The 16,514-nt window shown below is 35.0% G+C and overlaps 1 protein-coding gene across 10 annotated transcripts; it reads right to left on the bottom strand.

The window, feature by feature from the left end:
- Positions 1 to 6,281: 6,281 nt before the first annotated feature.
- On the bottom strand, positions 6,282 to 16,261 carry Chn (zinc finger transcriptional factor charlatan). 10 transcript variants are annotated; one of them, XM_083044493.1, is made up of 9 exons: positions 15,979 to 16,261; positions 12,786 to 12,996; positions 12,016 to 12,198; positions 10,449 to 10,756; positions 9,550 to 10,121; positions 8,993 to 9,304; positions 7,862 to 7,966; positions 6,649 to 7,208; positions 6,408 to 6,572 (listed from the first exon to the last, which is right to left on the bottom strand). In XM_083044493.1, exons 2-9 carry the CDS (start codon positions 12,883 to 12,885, stop codon positions 6,550 to 6,552), a joined length of 2,163 nt encoding a protein of 720 aa, XP_082900619.1. In that variant the 5' UTR covers positions 12,886 to 12,996; positions 15,979 to 16,261; the 3' UTR covers positions 6,408 to 6,549. The 10 variants fall into 10 exon arrangements, with proteins under 10 accessions (XP_082900611.1, XP_082900612.1, XP_082900620.1 ...); XM_083044485.1 differs by having other exon boundaries at positions 6,282 to 7,208; positions 15,979 to 16,260; XM_083044486.1 differs by having other exon boundaries at positions 6,282 to 7,208; positions 12,786 to 12,991; positions 15,979 to 16,260.
- Between the last annotated feature and the right edge of the window lie 253 nt (positions 16,262 to 16,514).

Genomic DNA, 16,514 nt, shown 5'->3' with positions numbered 1-16,514 from the left:
TCCGTATATCTGCTACGATATAATTAGAGAGACGCGGACGAAAAGATTTAACTGGATTTAACAATTGATTAATGCACTATTTGTCACGCACGAATGGATATTGCGAACGAATAAGAATAAAAATGAAGTATAAATTGCCGATATTTTATCGTAAAACAGATTCGCGTGATCGAAATATACGTACACACACATATATATATATATATATATATATATATATTGTATATATGTATGTATATATATATATATTGTATATATGTATGTATATATATATATATATATATATATATATATATATATATATATATATATGTACATCTGCTAACAACAACAAATTCAATGTCAAAAGAAATAAATATTGGTGTGTCTGTAAAACAAATATGATAAAGTATTGTAATGAATCGATAATAAATTATTGAGAAAAATATTGAGAGAAAATATAATAGTTTCATTATATGTATTTTTTTTCATAAAGCTAAATTTTGTAATTTGAATGCAATATACAATTGAATGTTTTCTCGAACAATACGCGTAAAGAGAAACATTAATATTACAGTAATTATTTATTATTATTAAATAATGTGCTTTTCCGCTTCCCCTCCCCTAATCGCTGAAATATAATAATTTAATTAATTTTCTATTTCACGCTCATGCTTTGGTAATTTGTAAAGAACAAGCAAATCGTGATTCAACGAATTGAATAATGCGCTTACAGTTGCATCTAATTGTAAATATCAATAAAAGTTAACCAGGAAAATAATGCGCAATGACCCATATTAATCTCATAGATTATGAATAATGTAGGAATATTTTACTGTTGTTTTTATATTGAATGAATGAAATGTTCGCACATCGACGTGTGCAGCGAAACGTGACACAAATCGTGACATTTAGCGTACGCGCACGCATTTTTTATTTTTTGCGTTTCAACACGTACATAAACGTCTCGCTTTTTCTCGCGAGCACGCATGTATATGTATATTCAATCTTTTTCCGCGCGAGCGATAAAACTTATTTATTTATTTATCGAGTTCTACGTCCAATGTCGTTGGGCGATAAAACAATGCCATGACCATATCTAAACGCCGCATCTATCCGTCTTGTAATCCAATTGAATGAGCGCTATAAAGCACATAGATGTATATACACGCTTTAGAGTACACAGCTATCTAAGTCGGAGTATATGTATGTATAGGGATGCGCAGTGAAGTTTAATGTATTATTGCACCATCCCGGGTTTTATCAAATTAATCGGTCCAGTGACAAAACAATTAATCGTATTGTCATTATGCTAATCGTAGTAATAATATCTACCGCCTCACAATGTGATGTTACATATTGATAATCTAACATTATAGGTGAATGCCCTAATTACATAGAGAAGCATGATGATTATTGGGCAATTCGATCATTATAATGAATTATTCGTGCAAATTTAAATCGGAGTTTCTAATAATATTCAAGATAACAATCATATAAATCATATAAACATATACTCCTTAAAAATACAGTTTAATTATATATAAATAATTCATCATTATAATTATTCATTATCATGATTATTTATATTTTTATATGATTAAACTGTATTTTTAGAAAGTATATATCCGGAAGAATTATGAATATATTACATAAATATATTCATCCCAATATCGTTTTAAATATGCAAGAGGTTAATATATACACCAAAGTAAAGTTACTATATAAATAACGCATCTATCGATCATGCATTTTCCCGAATCGTCCGAAGCTTTCATGTAAAACGAATGATACGAATATTCGTTATCCGAAGCAGAGCGAGAGCTTACGAATTTTCTAACCTGATTTGCTCTAGCGATTAACTCGCACCGGCTTGACAGAACGCGATTTCCACCATGTCGACGTGAAATCTTACTCGTCAAAGCTGGCTTTTCCACCCGCGGTTGATCCTTCGTGCTCATCATAACTTCGTCCTAGTTATCGATCTTTACAGAGTCTTCAGGTTCCAAATGCATCCTGAGGATGAAAGTTGATCAACGGCTTTCATCACTGATTAACATCATCGACTGACAAACTTCACTAGAAACCGACATGGTTTCAGTGAATATATTCAGATATATATATATATATATATATATATATATATATATATATAATAAATTTTTGAATGTATTGATTATGTACAATAATCTTTATATATGTGGTAATTATTAAAATACAATAGCAGTGTGTGTTTTTATACATATGTACGCATATTTCTGAGGCGCACAGTTAAAAAACTTTTGCGAAGCTTTGATCAGAAAATCGGATTTTATATGTCATCAATCGCATTTGTCACAGGATAATAATTTTTATCGAAAACTCACACATAAACCTGTGACAACTGACGGCTTTATTTCCAAGATAACTCACAGTACATTCGCTATGCAAGACGCATCATGTATGCAAAGCGCATTGTAGTTGTTCTACCGTTGACTGGTGAATTGAAATTAGTTTGTCGAAATTTGTTGATAATTTTAGAGTAACACATTTCGATCTTAGATTTAAATTTTTAATTATTGATTATTAACATCAAACCATCCTCTCATGTGTACTTTCAAAGATTTACTAGATGAAAAAAATAAAATCATTCGCCAAAAAAAGCGGATTTTTTTTTATAAAGGGTCACTATTTATTATACGATATAAAAAGAGATTAAATAAATTTTCCGATGCATGCGACGAAAATAAACAAAAAAATAAAATAAAACAAATATTGGCCTAGTTTATATATAACAATGTTCCCATATGTATATATGTATAATACACGTTATGTATACATAACATATTTTCTCTAAATTTACTATTCATTAAATTCTATATCTTTATTGAATTCTATATCTTTATTTTAATATTCATTAATATCAGATTTCATTGCAATAATTTTGCAATACTTGCTTTGCACCTCTCTTGTTGCGTTATTTAGTACGGTGGAAACAATAAAATAATAAATAATATATATATATATATATAATTTATAATATTCATTTAATCTTATCTCAAAAATCATATCTCGTGCGATTCATCGGATTCTTATGTGGAAAAGAAGTTATATTTACACACATACACACACACACACACACATATATATATATTAAAATATGGAAAAATGATATTAAATATTTTATATTATAAAAATTATAAGCTTATTTTGCATGAGATGTTTAATGTGAGAAATTTATATTTTATAGCTTATGAACATTTTTTGATAATAGATTGCTCGTTGTGGTAAAATATTATTACGTATTGTATATCAAATATTGTAAATATTAATTAACATATATTATATTAAATAAACATGTATCAAATTATAAGCTTTTTTTGCTATACATATCGTATAAAGCAACAATCGATTAGGAACTGTGGCGACAACCACTGGTTCCATCTCAAATTACACACGTTTACATATACGCACTAGTACCGACATTCGATATATAATTTCTTTTGATGAGAGAATGTTTTTAAATACCTACAATTAATAATTTCAATTCTTTTAGATTGTTTTTCATATAAAAAATTAATTGTTTTGCACGAATTATTTTACACGTATTATTATTTTACCGCACTTTTATTACACTAATTAAAAATATAAATACACAATTCATTAATTTTATTTCATAAATCAAGCAAATATAATTTACAAGAATCTTATATTACTACTCTTATATTACGAGGTAAGAAATGGCAATGAGAACTTGAACGCAGTAAGTAAAGGTGGAGAAACAAAATCAGTCACTGACATTTATATTACTACGGTTCTAGACAAATTAGCTAAACTTTAAACTTGACACCTTTCTTGACTCTATATATTTTTATTTGTTAATAAGTACCTTTGTGTGAACACCGTTTCGTCGGGATCGCTAGATTAACATGCGGAATTATTCTACATTATTTTGATCAAAATCTATTGTTTCGCTACGATATTTTCTTAATGGTGTGATTCGCCATTTATATGTAAGTCAGATTTTTATAACAGCTAAATTATTTTTACTTTCATCATTTGTTGCATTTGTTTTGCTCGTTATTACATATAGGTCAGTGTGGTTTTATATTTTTCCGTTTATCTATCTCCCAGCTTAATAATTGGAGCGATCGTCGATGTCCGTGCAACGGGAAAATACTTTTTTTTATTTAAGCTTTGGATGACGTCTTCTTTCACCTAAATCTGAACGACGATGGTTTCACCTCGATAATTCGGTGATCGTTTATGATTTCGATGTTGGCCTTTTGTAAGCTAAAAATTTCAATTTATTTTTGCTGATATTTAATTTATTTGCGTTAAAGATGGCCCGAAAAAGGGGACCAAAACATTCGCAAATTCATTATAATTGAGCACAATAATTATTTCAGCGACTGTGCTCGGTTCTCATTGCCATTTCTTACATTGTTTGATTTTAATCACAAGAGCTTCTTAATTTAATTTATACAAGAATCTTATATTACTATATTAAAAATTAATTATAGTAATAAAGATACGTAGCAAAAGTTATAAAAACAAGAAGTTAGAGATTTATGTGATGAATTCCATCTGCAAATTTTCTTCTTTATTCATTTTATGTATAATAAACATATTTCATATAATAACGTAAACAAGATAATGATTTTGTATATAAACGCTTTACATTAAATTGTAATTTTATAAAAATTATTGGCTGCGCAGCCAAGTCCGAAAGTGGTATGTTGTTTAATCATATATGATAATGATGCCTTCCAAATAATTTATGCTTTATCGCATTAATTTAAGAAAAAAAGTGTACCCATAGTATAGATAATCGAAGATAAATCCATGGAATATTAATTACACATTTTTTTATTTACACAGTACAACAAAATCAAACGTTTTTGATAATTATTAAATTCTATTAATGCATTATGAAAAGTGTCTTCATAGGATACCAGTACCATGTTCGTTTCCATTACATCAAAATTTTGTGTTTTTCAAATTTGAAGGATGGTCACTTTGTATATGAGTCATTTTTAGGACCAAATCTGACTTTATTTCAAAGTATAATTATAAATAAATAAATAAATATAATAAAGCTGAATTGGCTCTATTATATAATATAGCTTTATTATATACAGCTTTATAATATAATAAAGCTGTATAATATATATTATACAATAGATAATATATAATATGTATTATATGTATATATTTATTATATTTATTATATAATATAATTTAGCCGGATTTGGTCCTAAAGACGGTTCAAAGTGATCAACCTTTAAATTATGGAGACACATATCATAATCCACTAACGGAACTCAATAGTTATTTTGTCTGCTGTATTGTATTATCGAATTAATCATTATTAAAACCTCTACATTTTATATTATTCGTTTAATTTCATCTCAAAAATCATCTCTCGTATGATTCAGCGGATTCTCACGTGATAAGGAAGTCATTTACATAACATTCAAATGAGATATCTTACATAAAGCGATCGAGATTATCATGGCGAAAGATGTATTTACATATCTTACGTATGTTACGTTAAAATACTTTCAATTATAAAGAGTCGCATCACATTAATTTTATTCATATCACGCTTCTTCTTTGCGTTTTCTTCGCGCTTTTTCTAGGATATATCAAACAATTTCTAGAACAATCGCAGGATATTTCGGGAAACAATGAAACATCCCTGACAATAACACATAAAATTTATTTATTTATATATTAGAAAATTATGTGCTGATCAATAAAATTGTTATTCAATGAAAAATAATGGTAGTGTTGATCAGCACACCGAATATCAGAAATTTTATAAGATTTACATTAGAATAGAGAAAACTTCACTTTGTTATATATAGAAATACTACGTGTATTCTGTTACAATACCTGTAAAAAAAGAAAAATTATATAATCAGCGCTCATATATATGTATAAAATTTGACGATTTATTTATATATCAAAAAATGATGCGCTGGTCAAATAAAGTTATTAATTTTGGATATTATTGAAGAGATTTAAAGTCAATGCGCAAAAGCGCTGTTTAGTGTTAAATATACAATGAGAAAATGGAGATTGACATATCTTATAATTTTCTCTTTTACAGGCACACAAACTGTTATGTTTCTGACATAGACATCTTGTGTGTGTGTGTGTGTGTGTGTGAATGCGAAGTTTATCTCTGCAATAAATCAAGGTATTCCTGCAACGAGGAAGAAGCTGATTTAATCATGAAATCAGCGACGAGAGAATCAATAAAGTACAAAAGTACGGCAAATATCTTAAAATTCAAATTAAAAGTCTCTCGACTAGAGTTTCTTTGAAAAAGATTACGATTTATTCGAAAAATTTGACTCCATTTATATCATACAATCTATGCTCTTAGGGCCACTCCCAGCCTTCCTTGCTGTTATCTATGATATCTAAAATTCGGGTTGGTGAAAAACGTGGCCTTAAGCGTAATCGAGGAAACGGATGGCAAACTCACGGTTGACGTATGATTGTTGATATGACAAGATTGCCGTTTATGACGCCATAATTTGTGAAGTATCAGCGAAACTCTAGTGTGATATGGACGACGGCTCATTCCTCGGGCGGGTGAATATCTTTGACATAAATAACATTTGAACATTCTCTGTCGTATCGATTTCTGTTCACGTCGAGTGATTATTTCTGTCTTACCACTAATATTTTGTCGTTTATTCGGTTTTTCGATATTCGTCAAATCTTGTCCAAATCGTAAGCCCAAGGCAGGTATTAGATTGCGCGGCGAATCCCAATGCCATTTTATCTGTCTCGGCTGACTCTGCTTCCTTCGTCTCTCGTTCGGCCTCTGTCGATTTTCCTTCTCGTCCTGTCTGTACGCGGGATTTTGTGAATGGCACGGTTCCGGAAGTCGGACATCAATCTCTTCCCTCATTAGTGCCAGGTAACTGCATGTGAGATCACTGTAAGACGTATCGTTAACGTCATTTTTACTTTTACTCTCGTTACTGCGATCGCTCGGACAGGATACAAAATAGTCCTTATCGTTCTTGAAACCGCAGGCGCGACGCGAGTCAAGGTCACGATTATTGCGTGCCTCGCGGTTACCATTGCCTCGGACGACGTCGTCATCGTCGTCGTCGTCGTCGACGTTGCCGTCACCATTGATGTCGATTATGTGACGGTGCGACCGCTTCTCCTCCTCCGTGGGATATGCCATGGTTGCTGCAGTTGCAGGGGACTTTACCATCTCGTGGCTGCAACCACCGCGGCACTGTTTCATAAGTTACGTTCGCGTCATTTTTTTCTACCAACGTACGAGAGTTCGTCGTAGCACGACGTAAGAGAAATAAAACTGTGTAACTAGACAAAGATACACATCTAGTAGAATAATAGCGGCGCGGTAAACGTCGTCCGCGCAGCCTACGACACCGAAAGCAAACGAAGCGTGCACATAATGACACAGAAGACGAGAGGTCTCGTTTTCAACAAAAAATAATCCAAAAAATGACGCGAGAACGTAACATAAAACATAGGAGGAGGAGTGGATAGTGACGGGCGAGATGACGAATCGTCAGATGCATCATCGACGGATTACGATCGATATGTTGATTCCGCGGTCGCGACAAAAAAAGGTATCATCGAACGCCTCATAAATCATTCGTATAATAGCGAGTTGATTGGAGTCGAAACGATAATAACAGATCTGTAACCCGTCGTCGAGCGCGCCAACATAGCCGGATGAACGAACGTAAAATGCAAAACAATTGGCCGTTTAACATTGCGCGATTAATGGTCCAATTAATGGTGAACCAGAAAAAAAGGAGAAACGCAACGAAATGCGGCAATTAATTGAATAAATAAACGTAAGCCGAGTATCACGTGCAACAGTGAATGTCACGAGGCTTACCCGAGTATAGTGCTTGGCGGTATTACAGTGGTAGCAGGTGCGATCGCTGGAGTTGGTGCAGGAAAAACTGGTGGTCCAGGTGGGGGTCGTCCTCCTCCCACGGGACTGTAAATTTTCAATAATTTGAGCAATAAATAATCACGTAAATTATTCGTCAACGAGAGCGAGAGAATGAAAGTGCTCCGAACTTCTACGAAAAGATTGAGCTTATTAGTTTGTGAATATTTTCGTCGTGCAAAATTCACCAACATTCAAAAGTTCTATATACATACATACCTAAGTTTGTAATTTTTTACCTTACTTTATAAATTTCTTTCTAAGAATATAATGTAGAGCACAAGGCGATATAATTTAAGGGATAATATTTTTCTTGCTACATATATTATGTAAGTAATTACATCGTTAAATTTGAACTGGTGACTTTTATCGACAGTTTTATATTTTACGACTTTAATTAGTTCCTCAAATGTTAAATAATTAACCGTGATCTGAATCGATATTTTGATATCTCAAATTTATTATACAACGTGAATAGTAATGCACCATTATTTAGCACTGATTAAACTTGTTAATGATGCTTCCAAACTTTGATTGAATGGAAAAAACTATGTTGTTCAATGCTCTTTTCAATGTATATATGATTTATGTTGTTAAATTAGTTAGTGGCAATTAAACATTTCATTTTTATACCCGCAATATAATTTTTATTACTAATAATGCTTGCAGATCGAATATTATGCATGTTATCTATTTATTATTAGAAATTTCTTTTTATATAATCAGCTTTTCTTCTGTTTCGCGTTTTGGAGTATATCAGAAATTATATATCCCCTAAATTAAAATCCCCCCAAAAAAACAAAAGTCATGAAATAATTTTTGAGCAAGTAAATATATCAATATTTATCGAGATCGATAAACTGTACATTGAATCGGAAAGATTCTATTAGACTAATAATAGAGGGTAAAAAGATGAATATAAAGAATGGAGAGTAAATCCATATTAATATAAATGAGCTTAATATGTATGTATATTCTTTTCGATTAAAGTTACGCCAGGATTTGACTTTACCAGATAGCGTGTAATTTACGAATAAATGACTGCGTAAGATGTAAAATAAAAAATGATCTTACTGTAGAGGTTGCTGATGACGATTGCTCGGCGGTGGTACTGTTTGAGCGGTCGATGTCGACGGTGCGCTCGCACTGCTGACACGATGAACGTGCAGCTGATGTATCTGCAATTGTGCCGTGTCTTCGCCTAGGAACGAGCATCTCGAACACTGTCTTCTATTGTGTACCTTGAGCACGTGCGTCGAGAGCCGTTCGGCGCGTGCTGCTTTGTACTCGCACAAACTACATGCAAAGGGTTTCGTGTGAGTGTTTATATGCCGCTTCAAACACCAATTATCAACTCCGCTCCATGGACAGTACCCGCAAGTGTACCTTAAAAATCACAAATTAGAGATTTTTAAAAGTTTCACAACAACGCATACTAATATGTCAATTATATATCGTTGTAATTACAACAATTGCATTATGAAAGAACATTTAGCATACAGAAATTATCCCAGAGATTGACTTTATGCACTAGAAAAAAATCTAATTAATTAAAAGAAAAATTAATTAATTAAAAGGAAAAAGAAATTTGTAACAATCAATACGTGAGAAAAATAGCTGAAGAAATGCACCTTCGTTCTTGCGCGTTCTTCGAGCCACCTTTAAGATGACTTTTGCTATTGCACCCGCCGTTTTGTACACGCCTGCCTGTGTTGCAATTACTCGCGTCGAGTTGCATGATTCCCGGCGCGGCCATGGTTGTCGTTTGATAAATACCGATGGTACCGGTGCTCGATGAGGCGACATTGGGCTGTAACTGATAACTTTTGTTGCTAGTGAAAGATTGACAATTGATGTGTTGCTGCTGCGGTTGCTGCTGGCTGCTCACGTTGGCGGTCACCGCAGTCGGCGTCGTCGATGTGTCCTGCTGCAACGATTTCGGTGCACTCGTTCCCACCGGTTTTCGTATTCTCGAGACGTCATAGGCGTGATCGCGATGCATTCTCATGAAATGCTTCTTTACGTGATCGGCGCGATTGAAGGGCTTGAAGCAGATGTAGCAATGAAACGGCTTGTCCTCGCGATGGATGTTCTCGTGTCGCGTGTAGAGATCGCGTCTATCAGTTCCGTAAGGGCAGAACGGACAGGTATAGCGTTTAACACTTATGGCCGCTGTGGCAGAGGTTGTCATCGTAGTTGTGCTCTAAAAAATACGCTGCTTTATCTTAACCGTAACAATGAACGTAAATTAAAAAGTATATACAAAAAGGATATATATGTCTGCGTGTATTAAAAAATAATCGTCGTCAATAACTCATCTCGTCACGTTACGTCTCGCTTCGTCTCAATGTTTTAATTTCTTAACCTTTATGTAAATTAAGCTTTACATCTATTCCTATATATATCAAATGAATATAATTATTTTTTAAGCTGTCAAACAATTATTGCCTGTTCCAATAAAATTATTAAAAATTTTCGATTTTAAAAAATAAGATGGTAATTTCATACTGGAATCTAATTCATCATATACCTGTTGCAAATGCTGCGGTGCAGGAACGGATGGCAGGTCTTGGAGGAGAAAGCTCGAAGTAACTGGCAGTAAAGCCGCAGGTACGGTCTGTGTTTCTTGGGTCCTTCTAGAGGGAGGTGCCGCCCGTTCGGCTCGTTCACGGAGTCTCTCTAAATACATGACTACGTCTTCCATTTTAAGGTCTACTTGTAAATAATCTTTGCGGGGCGAATGGTGCCTGCTCCTATTGTTGTCTGCTAGGATCCTTGAGGAGTGAAGTTCCATAAAGTGCTCAGCAATTTCACGCGGCCCACCTCCCATGATGTCGCCTATTTAATAAACGTTCAATTTCTAAAATCATCCTTGTGACAAATTGTGTAGGGCAACATTGTAGAATTATAACTGCTATCTCGCGAAAATCAATTCTATGTTTGAACAAGATAAAGCAACGTACGCATAGCATTTTAACACAAAAGGAAAGCAGAACAATAGAATCTGAGAAGAAAAAAGTATAGTGAGAATAAAAGAAAGAGAAAAACATCTAAACAAAAAAAAAAAAAAAAAATACCTTTATTATTCTCGAAACTACTGTAAACCGAATAAGGAAAGAAAAAAAAATGATAAAAAAAAAGATTCTGTCTTAATTGAAAAATAGAATAAAAAAAAGAAAAGTGAAAAATTATATCAGCTATATCTATTTGAAACATCGAAATGAAATATTCGCGCATTTATACATATGTATATATATATCAATTTCAAAACGTGTATCGTGATACATATGCAGATCATTTTAGATCATACATCAAATTACTGATATACTAAATCACTGACGAAATATTTGACATAATAAAATTATGCAGAAAAGATAATTAACTTATTGCATAAATATCTGTTGCATATAAATTTAAAAAATATATTAATCGATTACGTAGGATATGATAAAATATTTTCACATTTAAATTTACTAAAAGTTTTCCAAAAAATTAAAAATGCAAAGAATTTATATGATTTGCATTGTGTATATTGCAATTTATATTTCATATTTTTCCGCGTGCATACGTAACAAACTGAGCCTCGTTATACAACTGCAACAAAGAGATTGCAGTTGTTGAATTCGCGACATTATAAAAATTTATAATTAAAATATTTATATTGCTAGATAATTTGGAAAACTACAAATGGATTCCTGAAAAAATGCGAGAATTATGAAATATAGTCGTACAACGTCATTGTTCAAAATGGTACGATCGGTAATTAGCAAGGGAATTTTTCTCGCTATCTACCCCTATTAATCAACTTATTTTTATCTTGTATCAGTTAAACTTTTTACATCGTTGGATAGAAAATTACTTGGTTATATTCTGAGTGCTTCATCGATCACACAAGACCTTTAAGCTCTTGGAGATTGTAAACAAGTTAGCTTTGCACAAAAAAAATTTTTTAGAAAGGTTATAGAACCTAGTTTATAGAACCTAGTAAATAACATGGTTATTTTAGATACGACAGTATATTCGATATATTTAAGTATATGCGTTTGTTAAATATGCAAAAGAGCGCATTTAGCAATTCACGTATCGTATATGCTTACCGCATTCATCACATCGCCATGTAGTTTTTCCGGCATGATAAGCCGCGATTCGACTTCCATCAGTTCCTTTGAGCGGTTCCTCCTCGTACGTCCAATTTTCGTCACCGCAATCTGTACCATTTCCAGTATCTTCATCATTTTTGTATGAAACTGATGCCTCGAATTCGTTCTGCACGCTCGACGCTACATAAATGAAATTGTAATAAATAGCATTGAGCTCTTTGCATTCAATGATAAAAAAGTGCATTATTCTTTCATTGAACAAAGTGTTCGTTAAACCGTATTATATTAATATTGATCTAAGTATTAATTTAATTTTCAATAATGAAAATTAATTTTCGACACTGAGAATGAATGTAATTTCCAACGTTTGAACAGATTGTTAGTTGAAATGAAATTATCTTGATTGCCTGTGATTTGTATAATTAACGTCGAACAATGAATCAGATAATCATTTCAAAATTTAATTTTGAATAATAGTTTTAAATGATAAATTGCGAGATGTTACACATGCATATATAAATGTAATGCGTTTCAATAGTGCACGTGTGTTGCATATTGAGAAAGATATTTGCTGTATAATCACAACATATAGGTATAAATGCAATTGTTATTAAACATTATAATATTATATTGAGATAATATTATTAATAAATACAATTATTGATTTTCGAAATTAATATTCATATACATATATAGAGCGCAATAATTTATATCTTTAAATTATTCTTGAATTCCAAAAAATGGTACGTAATAAAAAGTGAACTTACTTCTATGATCGGGATCCTCTCCGTAGAGTTTTCTTGTGATTTCCTTGAACATATCCTCGTAGCAATCAAGCCTGCTAATTCCGGTGCCACTCCCCTCCATTTTACAGGCTCGTAACGGTCACTTATGTAGAAATAATAAATCTTTCCCTTTTGTATTGTGTCCCCAGGCAATCCGTCTACCTGCGTTCTTAGTCGTCGTCAAAGACCTAAACTTGAAAGAAAATTTCTTTGTTCTATTTTTATTGTTTGTGTCAAGTTAGAAATTTTTAGTTACAAATTCACGATGTCAGAAGCATGTCATGTATTTGTGCGAATGCTGTATCTTTATGATTTTAAGATAGCAACGAGAACTACCAATGATATTTTAATATTAAGTATTATAATATGTAATATTGTGTAATAATAAATAAATAAATAAATTTTGAGATCACAAACATAATATATAAGATTTCTCTATAATCAATAAATGCAATACAATTGCCATATTGTCAATAAGATTTAATATTGATTTTAGATTTATAATTAATTTTTTTACTCTTATTCGTGATCAGCGTTGTACATGTTTATTCAATCGACTAAATGAAAAATACCATACGTAAAAGTTTTGGCCTATCGACCGTGTGAGCGTATTCCCCCGTGCGTGCATGTGCCACGATAAATAGAGAATAAATACGTTCGAATTCTCGGGGGTGTGTTTCGTAAAGTATAAACATGTGGGACAAGCACATGGTAGAGAATGAGGGGAATAGTGTACAAAACTTCATAACGGACGCGCTAACGACTTCTCTGGGATACCATGAGATTAGATTCGAAATAGTTGGACAATGTACAGGATGAGTCACGTTATTTGAACAGGCTATCTCTCTCTCTATCTCTCTTGTTCTCTCTCTCACGGCCGACGATAAAAAAATGTTGTAGGCTTAACTATTTTTAACTTTTTGTTGAATTATTTTTCTCCATACATACAATAGTACATCTTTAATGTGCAATTGTATATTTAAAAAAATTTTTATATATTCTCTCTTCATATAAATCAATTTCTTATTATAGAAATAACAAGATAAGAGTAAAAGATTCCGTTTGTTTAAAGATCTCTCTTCTCTCTTACATATCTTTTTACTCATTTAAAATTATCATGTATTGTAATCGTCATTTAATTAAATGTAAAATTATTTGTAACTTTTATCGAAGAAATAAGGGGGATGGATCTCTTGATTTAATTATTTAAATTCTAACAGTAGTTTCTATAAGATTATCCCCCGAGTGTTCTGTTTTTTTTATTTTTAACAATTATATATTTTGTTAAAATCTAATCATAATGAAAATTAAAAGAAATGTTACATATCTTTTGTGTTTCAAGTTTTATTCCTGGAAAGTGCCTTGTGAAAGAGAGCTTATTATTTTGCGTTTTCTTTCAGATTCATTATAAACATTTATCTATTGAATTTTACCTATCTACATCCGCGCGATAGTGTCAGTCGTGTTTTTGTGTTCCGATTGATTTCGATCGAATGATGCATGCACAAAAATTTAACACCGCGTTCTGCAGGGGTGGCGACAGCATCCGGAATGAGGAAGGAACGAACGTGTATTGATCGTCTCGATTGCCGCTCGAGTAACTGGGAGGGGAAACGAACAACCCCTACTGGCAACCCCTCCAATATGTGTGTGTGCACATAACCAAGTCGGTTGTGTAGATGTGGAGGGGAAATCAAGAACGTTGAGGGCATGGAAGGGGTATTGTGAAGAATAAATCAATATTCCCCTCTACCACGTCGGTCGAGGGCACGTCTCCTAGAAACGACAGATGGTGGCGCATAGAGGGTGTCTGGACTATACCAGGGGAACTTTATGTTTCTGCGCCGGTTGAGAATCCCTGCGTTATAGCACAGAGAAAAAGAGTAGGAAAGTTAGGCGAGGAGAAGAGAAGGAGAAGGAGAAAGAAGAGAGGGAGAGATGACACGACGGCGCAAACACACGGTCGTTCAGCATAAAGGCAGAGACACACTCCTGACGAGAAAGAGAGAACGAGGGCAAAGAGAGGACATGGGTGAATAGCTAGAGAGAAAAGGCAAAAGAGAGCGAGAGAGTAATCGGGGAAGCGAAGGAGAAAAAGAGAGAGAAGACAGACGTCGTCCAATCCGCCATTCAAATTCATCCGGAAATTATTGCCGGCTAACCAAGGACGCCAGGGGCAGATCTTCATCACGCTCGCGCGTGTATTTGTAAATACATGCGCGATCGCACACACGCGTGCGCGCACGTATTTACAAATACGTATGGCCGTCAGGTCTGGCCGAAAAAGATCCCTTCCTTTCCGCTTCGTTCTCTCCTCTCCGCTTCTCCGGAAGCGGCGCGCGGCTAAACCGTCGTCGCCAGCCATCATCGCAGAGCGCTGTCTTCGTTCCATCGTTGTCGTGTATGCGCGCACACATATGGTGAAAAAAAAATCTATCAGCCACCCGCATCATAATCATTCGCGGTGAACATCGCGCGTACTATATCGCGGAGAACCGCGCAAACAGGCCGTCCTCGCGCACACGCGCGATCCCCGCGCTGAGAGATGTTCTCCCAGCGCGGAATACACGCCGACTCCTCTCTCTCTTTCTCTCTCTCTCTCTCTCTCTCTCTCTCTCTCTCTCTCTCTCTCTCTCTCGCTCTCTCTCTTTTTCTTTCTATCCGTCGCACGGATGCGCGTTGAACACGGACGAACACACGGACATCGCGGATACAGCTACGCCGCGCGCGCTTCTCGATAGGTATTCGCGTGCGGCCTATTCGCGATACACACAATACGGCGGCCGCGGCGGCCTCTCCTTTCGCTTTCGTTCGTGCGCGGCCCAGCATCACATTCAGAGTCGATCTCTCGCATTCGGGTCTCGCTCTATCCGCTCGCTCTACTTCTGCATATCCCTTCTCACCGTCCTACTTTGCACTTTCTCCCGATCGTTCGTTCTCGGCGCACAACACAGTGGAAGAAGTGGAGCAAACACACATTTCGAGAGGAACGTGTCCTCGGCGAAGACACCGGTTCGACTGGCTGATGCCGTACTGATACTGGACGATGATGAATACCCGAATACACGGCTGAACGGCGGCGGAGCACAAGAGCACATAAAACGCAGGGGAGCTCACGGATACACGGAGACGTCGTAGCACAGGAAAGCACTGGTTGATCTTATGATTTACTTACGTTCTGATGCCGGTGGCGAAGACCAAGTGGATGGAAATCGTTTGTTCGAGAAAACGTTATGCTGGTTCGGTTGCAGGTTGTTTCCTCGACGGCAGTCGGGTGGCGAGTGGGTGGGCAGGCGGGGTGGCAGGCGGACAGAAATGGGTGGCTTGAGCGGGTTGGGAGTAGAGTGTGGGTGGTGGGAGTGGGGTGAGGGAACCCAATACCACCCTCCTCGCCCATTCAATCCTCTGGTATTAGGGGGAGCAGTCGAGCCTGTTCCCAACTGCCCTCCCTCCCACCATACATCCAACAGCCTACCACACTGACAGCTGGTGACGATAGACCTGTTTCTGCGTGTGCGTATAGGCTCTGTCTCACACATAACACTCACTAAACTTATATAGGAGACCTTCCCTATCTCCTACACGTGTTCACTCCAGGGCTCCAGGGGCGAATTAGGCAGTAAGAGAGAAGGAGAGAGTTGAAAGAGACAGCGGGAGATCCGGGAGAAGACCTTCCAAATCCCTTTTCAGGGAACCTTTAGAAAGGTTTAG

This window comes from Prenolepis imparis, unplaced genomic scaffold, assembly GCF_030444845.1.
Source record: "Prenolepis imparis isolate NDT839.2.m4 unplaced genomic scaffold, iyPreImpa1.0 SCAF_8, whole genome shotgun sequence".
Lineage (NCBI taxonomy): Eukaryota > Metazoa > Arthropoda > Insecta > Hymenoptera > Formicidae > Prenolepis > Prenolepis imparis.
The sequence above is the reverse complement of the archived record's forward strand: the minus strand, read 5'-3'. Positions and strand labels throughout refer to the sequence as shown.